The following is an 11547-nucleotide window of genomic DNA, read 5'->3' as shown; positions in this document are numbered from 1 at the left end:
CGTTGGAGCAACTTCGTTTTTGGCAGTTGTCACATTCCAACCAAGGGTAGTTGGTCCCTTACACCATATCTATACATTATATGACAATTAAATGATATGTTTAATATGTTGATTAAATAATTAATATATTGAAATATATTTGTTTTAATTAAAAATTTGCTTTATTTAATTAAAATGGCATCTCTACCTTTACTGGGTCCACATGGAAGGGGGCTCATAGGGGAAGGAGAGGGGATGGCTGGACGGGCGTCATGAGCTGGCCCACCCGACCGATCAGGAGGGGGAAAGGGCAGCCAAGGGCCAGCTGACTGCCTCCCCAACTCCTCCTCCTCCCTTTTGTCCCACCTTGACCCTAAGGATGATTTGCCTCCCCTTGCCCTACATATAGTGGACTTATTAGGGAAAATTAGATATATAATTAAATAGAGAAATCTCTCTCTAGTTTTCTTGTTCGAGCGGTTCCTCCAAAAACTGCATTGCAAGGAATACAATTCAACCCAGTACGTGGGCTGGATCCAAGCAGGTTGCATCGTTGAGCACCGTACCTGTCCGAAACTACGAGGTGTTGCACCTGCGGCCCTCGACGTCGTGGGAGAGGACTTGTACTCTACCCCGAGGTTGGCGACAAGTACGACTACAACATCCACATTCTAGCGGAACGTTAACCGCGTTCGGTCTATGAGGGTACGCCACCGAAACCATTTCCATTACACCATTACTCCTAGATAGATCATGAGTATATTAGGGTTTGTGATAAGATAGAATGTTTTTTTTTTGTTTTCTGGTGTGAACCCCAACAATCATAACTTGTGATATTGTATCACTTCGGGTTTACTTTTTCCACAGTTATTTTTTCACCATTGTCAAAATTTGCTAGCTGGACATCTCCTTTTTCACCGTGTGAGAGAAGAATATCAAAATTATTTATAGTGCTCTGCTGGATCTTCAAACACTATTCACATAACTTTCTATGTATGCCAAAGGTACGAATATTTGAGTATCATGAGAATAAGATTGACCTAGCACGTGCTGCCACGCCGTCTTTCATTTTAAATTTTGTTAAACTTCCTTTACCTTTTTAACATAATTTATATTTTTTATTCATCGAAAAGGAGGGAGTCCCCATCATCATTCACAAAGTGCGAAGCATACTCCCCATCAGTTGATTCACAATAAAAATATACTCTATACTAGTAGAATATTGTATAGATGAGTTTCACTTCAAATTTGACTCCTCACTGTCTCTTGAAGAAAACTTGTGCAATAGCCTGGACACACCATCAATAATTTGGATCCTTGGTTATAGTACCTGGTGCCTCTCACATCGATGGCTTCTGCGCATTCATACGCATTTGAAGCATGAGAAATAAACTCTTGCTGGAGTTAGTCTTAATGGCAAAATCTATGCCATGGGTGGAGGTGGAACACAAAGTTGTTCAGAAGTTGAGATGTTTGATCCTTCCCTTGGGAACTAAGTGGATATATAGTCCATCTATGATACACTCTGTTTAAAACATACTCCAATGAAATTTGCACTGACACTTGCATTGTTACACTTAAGAACAAGATTAACTTGCAATGAAACATAAAACCATCTGTATATGGGGCTAATCTGTTGTGTTTTGCTGTTGTGGTGTGCTGCTGCTGCTCTGATGTGTTCCTATTTTGCTCTCTCTTCAGGTCAGCAAACTGAATGCAAGCGGGCAACCCCTGTTCTGCTTTGACGCAGTCAGGATTTCATCAACTCTATATTGCCACCAGTGAGCCCGCTGGTACTCATCTCGGACACAGCGCGCACTTCCTCTGCGCCACCTTCCGGCGGTAGCGAATTTTTGTTGCGGCATGACATGCCCAGTCCCATGAGTGCAGTAGCATGTAGGTGCCAATGCCGCCGATGAGGCCGTAGGCGATGGAGTAGGTGAGCGGCATGAGCGCGAGCGTGATGAACGCCGGCACGGCGTGGCGCATGTCGAGCCAGTCCACCTCCGCCACCGCCCGCATCATCATGACGCCCACCAGCACGAGCGGCGGGCCGACCGCCCAGGACGGGATCGACGCCAGCAGCGGCGTCACGAACATCGCGACCGTGAAGTATGCCGCGGCCGTCAGCGCCGTCAGCCCCGTTCGGCCGCCCTCTCGGATCCCCGTCGACGACTCGATGAAGACCGTGACGGGGGACGTGCCCAGCAAAGACCCGAACACAATGGCCGCCGCGTCGGACGTGAAAGCGAAGTACTGCCCCTCGAACTCCCCCGTGGCGTCGTCGCCCATGAGCCCGGCGAACCGCGCCATGGAGTCGAGTGTGCCCGTGGTGTCGAGGATGTCCACGTAGAGGAAGGTGAAGAGCGACTCCGCGCGGTCGACTAGATGCGACGGATGTCGAGCACTTTCTTGAAATAGCTGAAGCTTTCGTCGCCCGTCGGCGTGTCTGTGAACACGGTCATGGCGGTGTGGCGTGGTCAGGAGATGAAATTCACGAAGAGGATGCCGCAGATCATGGCCTTTGACATCCTTATATTTTTTAAGGAAGAGTATTTAAGGGCATGGGAGAGTATTGGGTGAACAACAAATCTCCTCACATGCCTAAACCTCTTGGAGGTGGAAATACGAGAAAAGTAAACAAGACATGGAAAAACAGGCATATGTAGGCAAACCTCGGCAACTCGCATGGTCTATAGAACTATGCGGATATGAACGCAATCGGTACAAGTTTATTGACACTGATCCAAAAAGGTCAGAGAAAACAATGGCAGAACATGGTGGAAGCAAAGCCTCATTAGTGATCTATATACCTCTCTTCCGTTTTGCGTGTTATGCGAGGTCTGGGTGGATATCTTTAGTAAATCTAGAGTCTACAACAAAAAAACCTTGGCACGAGAAGAAAGATCTGATCAATATTTATAGTATCAGAGCCTCCAATGTGTCAAACGCAAAGCTGATGGCAGCAGACTAGTTGAATGAGTGTATATGGATGTGATGGTTGCTGGACCATCTAGGCCGTCATCTATCACAATAGTAAAGGTGTTATTCTTGATGCCTCCTAATCCTAGCAAGCCTTGCTTTCCTTGGTATGTCCATTGGACATGGGTAACCACAAAATGGTGCCAATAAGATTAATCCTCTCGTATAGTGGGCATGAGATCGATGATCCTTGGCTAGCTTTATATTACCTTCCTTTGTGAGAGTGATGCGTGTCACCTAATTTGGTACCCACCTTTCGATTGTCTGCATTTATTGCTGTACTCGCCATAACTCTAGTTGTGGCAATAATTCACATTGAACCGACTCATTTTTTCGATAAAGAGTATATATTAATATCGCGGAGATACCAATTACACCCAGCCTCTGCAACAACGCATTGCCCTAGCGACATTACGGATGCACACAGCCCAAAACATAAAGAAGAATTACAAAAAAGAAAAAGTCCCGCTACAGCAATCTATTCCTTGAAACAACGGAACTAACACTACCAAGACAGCACTAGAAGTTCAACTTCTCCAAAAGCGACGCCTCCAAGAAGGAAACAGTGCACAAGCACCGTCGTCGCCCGATCATAGATCTTGGGTTTTCACCCTGAAGAAAATCCTCACTCTCAAAACAATGCCTTCAACAAGGACACTGCCAGGCACAACCAATTAAGGCCAGACCTTGGATTTTATTCCTTTCTAGTTCTCATATAAAAAAGTTAACTGCAAGAAGGGAAAGACCACATAATCACATTCATCATGCTCACGTGATGTGATTCTACAATGTCACCGATTCCTAAAGGACCACTACCCAATGCTTATCTAGATTAAGGGCAATGGATGTATGAAGGAGACATTCGTGAATTGCAACATTGCATCCTATCATCCAAACATAATGAAATACATAACTATCAACGGTGAATCAGTGCTAGCAACAATTTTCATCTTATATTATGTATTCTCGATGAGCCTGCTCTTGCTTTTGTATTAGTTGTACACAATGTTGACACTTCCCCTGGGGAATTGCATCATTGCATCATGTCAACCAACTGTTGCATTGTGTTGGTCCTTTGGATGTTGATGCTAGGGCTTGCCATGAGGGCTGATCTCTGGCTCTGCAGTGGTGCGATAAGCCAATCCTCGTGGACCTGGATTGCTCTTCCCTGGTGGATGTAGTCATAGATAAGTCACATGATTGATCTCCGCTTTTGTTCACTTTTTTGGAAATTAAGAAGTTAGTTTTGGTTGATAGATTAATTCCTTTTGCAAAAGTGGATCGAATACAAAATAGGGCTAGTCACTGTCTCGCAAATTTTGCGAGAAAGAAGGTAGAACCGATATGTGGCACGGGTCGGAGCATATCTGTTTACTTCAGGTGCTTTACCATGATGGGCTTGTAATCCTTATGGAGTAATAAAATTCTCTTTTACCCGCAAAGGAACATTGCATCCTATCCTCCAAACACGAAAAACACAATTTTTCGACGGTGAATCGGTGCTAGTAACAGGAATTTCAATGACACTGGCAAGATCAAGAAGATTTGTTGCATGAGTGGTTACCGGAGCATCTAGGCTCTCACAGAGATCGTAAGTAAAGGTATCATTCTTGATGCCTCCTGATCCTAACGAGCCTGGCATGTCCATATAGACATGGCAAAAATGGTGTTCATCAAATAAGAATCCTCCTATACCATGGGCATTACATGAGATCGGTGCTCTTTGGCTGGCTTACATGACCTTTCCTTGTGAGACTTGGTGACACTTAATTTCGTACTACCAACCTTATGATTTTCCGTATTTGTTGTGGCAATACTTTACATTTAGCTCATACATGTACCATGAAGTGAATAGTCTGATTGGTGTTATCTCTTAGATCACACGTACATGACCTCTAGGGGGAACATGGATTGGATGATGTTGGTGCTCCCATGTCATTCACACATTGGGGGCATCAATCTTTGAGGTGTGCATTGGCCCATGGGAGCAGTATCTGATGGCACATTTTTTTTCTAGCACATCAATGATGGCGAGTCTCAAGAACGTGAAACAACAGGGTCTCGGTAGCATACGTGTGATGTTATACTCCTGCCGAGCGGTGGTGTTGTATGGAGTCGTGGTGGCATCGATCGAAGGGCCGGAAAGGGCAATGCGTGGATCCTTGTCGTCAAGATGGGTTCAAGGAAGACGACGGCAGTGACTTTTGTTGCGTGCACATGGGGTGTGTGTGAAGAGTCTACTGGACCGGTGTGCCGGTAATGGATGATCTGCGTACGTGTTAGATCAGGGCACATGACCATGAGCATGGTTGCAAGCTTGTAGGTGTAACTATTATTATCGTCAAGAAGGTGGCTTTGGGTAGATCGATGTATTATCTTGCCAGAGTTTGGTGAATAATTTAATAAAAAAGGTTGTGTTCACACGGTTGCTTCAAACAAAAAAGTTCAAGCCATCTAAAAAAGGTTCCATTCTAGGCACATCACAATCACTCGAGCTTGCCACCTATCACCTCCTTTCCAATGAATAAGGAATATACATCTTTTATATTTGAAGTAGGAGTCCCCCACCACTTTATTTTCATGCTTTCTCCTTGAGCCACGTCACCCATCCTCTCATATTGCTCGACGTCACGTCAAGACGAGCCCGAGCCGGCCTCCATTGCCGTTCAAATTTCTTTGCCCACGTTGTGATATAGGTTGCAGCACAATCGTCTCCCCTCCTACACTTCTCGGACAAAGACGGTTGACGTTTCCTCCCACCCCATCGGCCCAGCAACAACTTCCCTCGTGGCGCCTTTTTCAAATCTTGTATTGCGGTTGCTGCCTCTGTGGATGAATATTGTTCCGCCATGATATCTTTCTTACCGAGTTTCTCTATATTGGCTCATCTTTCTCTTTTGTTCATGGCCTGAGCCTGGTTTATGTTTTCCATTCTTCAAAATTGATGTTTCCCATGAATTAATGTCAAGATATGTGTACATATTTTAGGTCACGGGGTTGCTTCACATGGGCTTGTAATATTCTACAATGGCCTGTCATGTGTTTGTTGCTAAAATGTCTATGCAGGCACTTGCTCCATTTCATATTGCTATAGTTGTTGGAGATAACTTGTGATAGGGCAGTGCTGAGGATCCTTCAGAGGATAATTCCCCTGGAACCTCCGAGTCCAGTGAACGACACGTGTCCCTCCCGGGACAACAACCCACGTGCAGCGTCACTTATTTCTTCCCCATTCTCTTTCCCGTACAGAGAAAAACGTAAAACAAAGGACCACCACCAGGTGATGTCTCCGCATACGGGCACACCATCCTTCCGAAACATGAAGAACAAAGTCCGGCGAGCAACCTCGCCGGCAACTTATCAACTCTGGCTGGAAGCACCCCGCCTCTCCTTGGAGCATATGCCTCTCCCGCCTTGCAGCACCGCCTCCCACCTATGGCAGCGCCGTCGTCCGCCTATGACAGCACCGCCGCCCCAGCTGACTGCACCACCGCATGCTCCTGCAGCATCGTCGCCCCCGCCAGCGACAGAATCGGTGGCGCTCACTTGCAGCAGACGCAATTGGCCTTTGCAGCAGCGACTACCGGCCTTTGCAGCTCTGGCGATGGGGATTTGTAGCACCGGTGGCGGGGATTTGCAGCTCCAGCTTCCGCCCTTTGCAGCTCCTGTGACGGGGGATTGCAGCTACACCCGAGAACATATGCAGCTCCACCGACAGCCGGTCGCAGCACCTCCGCTGCTCCACACAGCATATGCAGCTCCGCCGTCACCGTCCGGGCTCGTGGTTTGCAGCCGAGTCACCTCCTCTTGCAGCAACTATTACCGACGCTCGAAGCATCATCCGCCTGCGATAGCAGCACCGCCGGCCTGGCCTTGTAGCACCGTCGTGGTGCCAGCGCGCCGACCCGCCGCCTCCCCTTGCAGCAGCTATGACCGGCGCTTGAAGCAGCACCGTCCTGCTGTAGATGCACCGGCGGCTTGGCCTTGCAGCACCGCCGTGGCGCCGCCTCCCACATGGGTGGTCGACTGCGCAGTTGACCTCGCCAGAGGCCGCGAGAGCAGGGGAGTGGCGGTAGGAGGTGCGGTGCATGTAGAGCACCGGTACTGGTGGCGGAGCGCGGCTGGGAAGGGCGGCGGCGCGTGGCTGGGATCCGGCGGCGTCAATCCTTCAGATGGGGGCAGGGGAGCGTAGGGATACAGGAGAGAGAGACATGGGCAAGGGAGTGATTGTGTGGAGGAGGACGATGGGGTATGGGGCGACGGGATAAGGTTGTGGTGGCCCCACGAGGTATCGCTCCCTTTCCTCCACGCGGATGGACGCGTGTCGCTCGTACGATCCGGAGGCAGTGAAGCTAGCGAACCTCCGACGGAAACGAAGCGTTTTCCCTTGTGATATCGTATCACTTGGGCTTTATTTTGTCATGGAGTCGTTTTTCCACAATTGTTAAAATTTGTTAATTGAACACCTATCTCTTCAACATGTGACTTGCGGGTTTGCTAGCTGAACATCTCTAAGTTTGGCTAAAGTTTTCAGACAAAATTTTGAACAATCATGATGTCAAATCAATGCCAATTCATTGACCATAAAATATACTCTTTATGCATTGAAACGGAGGGAATATTCATCATCATCGTTCACAAAGTGCGAAGCAAAAGCATACTCCCCATCATTCACCTCCTCTATGTTGCCACTGAGCCCACTGCTACTCATCTCGGTCACGGCGGCGGTAGCGAAGTTTTGTTGCGGCATGACATGCGCAGTCCCATGAGTGCAGTAGCATGTAGGTGCTGATGCCGCCGATGAGGCCGTAGGCGATGGAGTAGGTGAGCGGCATCGGCACGGCGTGGCGCATGTCGAGCCAGTCCACCTCCGCCACCACCGGCATCATCATGACGCCCACCAGCACGAGCGGCGGGCCGACCGCCTAGGACGGGATCGACGCCAGCAGCGGTGTGACGAACATCGCGGCCGTGAAGTACGCCGCGGCCGTCAGCGCCGTGAGCCCCGTTCGGCCGCCCTCTCGGACCCCAGCCGACGACTCGATGAAGACCGTGACGGGGGATGTGCCCAGCAAATGTTGAACTGTAAGCCTGACGAACAGTTATTTCTTCAGTTAACTGTATTAGACAGATTCAGTTATAGGTTGTTAGGGTATTACTTCTCTCGATCTAGATTCTCACCATATAGACTATAATCTGGTCTGGAGTACAAGGATTCAACGAACAACAATCTATTCTATTACAGAAATGAACACCGCCGCCATCGCCGCCAGATTGCCGTGATCCACAGGATGCCTTCTTCCTCCTGTGTCCCCCTGCTTATGACGAGGAGAGACAGACGTGCAGGATCAGCTCGTCCAGTCCGGCCCAAGGAATCTTCGGTTCGGCTAGTCACGCCCAGGTCTTGTTCAGGTGTCGACGTAGCGGTTGGCACGCTAACATAGGTTAGCTGAAAATAAACGTCTAGCTCAGAGAGCCTGTTCTCGAGTTGGATTAGGATTAGCTGAGATCGTGATGCCGTGGGATGGCGCGGGAGAAACGCACGCATCATAGCGTAGTGTAGGACTTGGTCAGGAGTTCGTGGGATGGCACGAACGGCATGCCTGGTCATGGCCTGGTTTTTAGGATCGGTAGTTTGTTCCGTTTGTAACAGCTACAAATAAGATAAAGTAAAACGAAAAGCGGCAGAAGTTGTGCGCTGCGCAAAAACCATTGTGTTCATCCTCTACCTATCTCCATCTGTGTGTGAGCTGAGCGATCTCAGCGCCAACAGCAAAGACCCGAACACGATGGCCGCCGCGCGCGTCGGACATGAAAGCGAAGTACTGCGTCCCCTCGAACTCCCCCGTGGCGTTGTCGTCCATGAGCCCGCCGAACCGCGCCATGGAGTCGAGCGTGCCGGTGATGTCGAGGATGTCCACGTAGAGGAAGGTGAAGAGCGCCTCCCAGAAGTAACCGCGACGGGCGCCGCTGAAGTCGAGCGTGCCGGCGGTGGACTGGATGCGACGGACGTCGAACACTTTCTTGAAATAGGCGAAGCTTTCGTCGCCGGCAGGCGTGTCTGGGAACACGGTCATGGCGGTGTGGCGCGGCCAGGATATGAAAGTCACGAAGAGGATGCTATAGATCATGGCGCCCTTGACATCCTTTACGAGGCAGAACGCGATGATCAGGAAGCCCACGACAGCGAGCCACCAGAAGGTCGGGGAGGTCATCCGAGCCGGAGACCGTGCCGCCAGGTATCAGCGCGATGGTACCATGCATTAGGGAACTGCGCGCGCGCGTTTTGGATCTTTTAATCAGCAGCGCAGAGAGTCAAAGCGGAGAAGAATTCCATAGGACTTTTTTTTTAAACTGAAGGCCTTAGCCCTGCTTTAAATTAATAAAGCAACATAACCATACATAGTTGGGATACATAACGAGCCATCGCTCCCACATAGCACATAATCAGCGTACAAGGTCCCCAGACCTAACAAAGTCTAAAGCTCAAGATGCAAATAGCAGACTGATAACAGGTTCAAACATAGCATCAGACACCATCCCCCAGGTACATGGCGGAGATGAAGACATGGCGACATCAGGAGCCCATCGACACCGCCAGGTCCGTATGCATCCGCCGTAGAGAGTCCATCGCCGCGTCCACGAGGCCTCTATCCTTCCACTTCACCAGCATCCTCCATTGCTGCATGTAAACGATCATTTTGAATAAGGCGTCAGCCGGTTTGCCAATAAGAACCCCTTCCATAGTTAGCTTATTGCGAATATTCCATAAGGCCCAAGCTAACGCCGCGAAGGAGTACCAAACTACTCGTCTATACGCCCCAGCCAAGCCGTGTGAGATAGCCAGGAAATCACCTGCCCCCGCAGGGTTCCAAGAACAATGTAGGAGCTCCCTAACTCCCGCCCATAAGAAGCGGGCCAAAGCGCACTTGAAGAAGATATGATCGCAGTCTTCCGGTTCCCCACAGAGTGCGCACAACCCATTAGACGGACCTTTCCGTTTGGCCACCTGCAAGGAGCAAGGCAGTTTGCCCCAAAGGAGTTGCCACAAGAATACCCTTATCCTAGGTGGCACCCGAGTCCGCCAAACCTCCCTAAAGTGTGTGACCGCCGCCCCCTGCGATAGCCGGCAGTAGAGAGACTTAGCGGTGAAGTCACCGAAGCCTCCAAGCGCCAAGAAACCAAGTCATCCTCGGCGCTAGCCTGAGTGAAGTCAAGCTCCCTGGTAAGGTTGTCCCATTCAACCGTCTCAGCCAGGGAGAAAGGACGTCTAAACTGCAGACGCCAACCCGGGCCATCCCTAGCCCCCAACACCGTAATGAAAGGTGAAGTGCAGCAGCTAAAAAGCACCGGATACCTGTCCCTGAGCGGAGAGGTACCTAGCCACCAATCAAGCCAGAAAAACGTCCGCTTCCCATTGCGGACGCTATGTTTCGCGCCAAGTTTGAAATACCACTTGACCTTCTGGATAGAATTCCAAAATTGCGAACCCTTGGTAGGCACCGGGGAGAGAAAAGGTCATTCTCCCCAAGGTACTTAGCTCTAATCAGCTCAGCCCAAAGCCCATCAGCATTGTGGTAGAGCTTCCAAACCCACTTAAGCATAAGCGCGATGTTCATATGCCTAGTGTTGAGGATACCCAAACCCCCCGCCTCCTTAGGCCGGCACACCGTTGCCTAATCAACCATGTGGTATTTGCGCTTATCCCCCACTCCTTCCCAAAAGAAGCGGGAGCGGACCTTGTCAAAGGCCGCGTGCGTTGAGTCAAATAGCATGAACAGACTCATCGCAAACAGAGGAAGGCTCGACGGGCGAGGAGTTCGTCGGCTCCGGGCGGCCAGCGAAGCCAAAAACTTCCCTGCCACGGGTCGACCCGTTTTGCTACCTTGGCCGTAAGGAACTCCCGGTCCGAGGCGCGTAGCGACTTGTTGCTAAGGGGCAATCCCGGGTATTTAATGGGGAATGTCCCCAAGCGACAATTGAGGAGCCGAGCTACCCGCTCCTGCTCCAAAGGCGTGGTCCCTACCACAACCACCTCACTTTTGGCAAGGTTGATCTTTAGGCCAGACATCAGCTCGAAACTAATCAGGACAAGCTTGAGATTGGCAATACCCTCGTCTGTCGGCTCAATCATCACCATCGTGTCATCTGCATATTGCAGGTGGGTGATTCCCCCTGGAATCAAGTGCCGAACCAGACCCAAAATGTGTCCAGCCTCCCTGGCTCTCGACAGCATGGCTGCCAAAGCGTCAACCATGAAGTCAAAGAGAATAGGGGACAGCGGGTCACCCCGCCGACCCCTCCGGCATTGCGGAAGAAGGGGCCGATTTCCCCATTCACATTCACCGCCGTTTGGCCGCCCGAGACCAATTGCATTAGGCGATGAACCATCGTGGCGAGAGAAACCCTTCCGGCGAAGAACTTCGCGCAGGAAATCCCAATCAACCCGGTCATAGGCCTTCTCAAAGTCTAACTTGAGGAAAAGGCCCCCTAGCCTTTTAACCCGCAACTCATGAGCGATCTCGTGCAAGGCCAACACTCCCTCGTGAAGGGCCCTGCCCTTAATAAAAGCGATCCGTGAGCGGT

General features: G+C 50.0%; 1 protein-coding gene across 1 annotated transcript; it reads right to left on the bottom strand.

Moving 5' to 3' along the window:
* Positions 1 to 1776: 1776 nt before the first annotated feature.
* On the bottom strand, positions 1777 to 2669 carry LOC124648362 (adenine/guanine permease AZG1-like). The gene is made up of 2 exons (XM_047188144.1): positions 2655 to 2669; positions 1777 to 2511 (listed from the first exon to the last, which is right to left on the bottom strand). Exons 1-2 carry the CDS (start codon positions 2667 to 2669, stop codon positions 1777 to 1779), a joined length of 750 nt encoding a protein of 249 aa, XP_047044100.1.
* Between the last annotated feature and the right edge of the window lie 8878 nt (positions 2670 to 11547).

This window comes from Lolium rigidum, chromosome 4 (genome assembly GCF_022539505.1).
Source record: "Lolium rigidum isolate FL_2022 chromosome 4, APGP_CSIRO_Lrig_0.1, whole genome shotgun sequence".
Taxonomy (NCBI): Eukaryota; Viridiplantae; Streptophyta; class Magnoliopsida; order Poales; family Poaceae; genus Lolium; species Lolium rigidum.
Note: the sequence above shows the minus strand (reverse complement) of the source record. Positions and strands in the feature narration are given on the sequence as shown.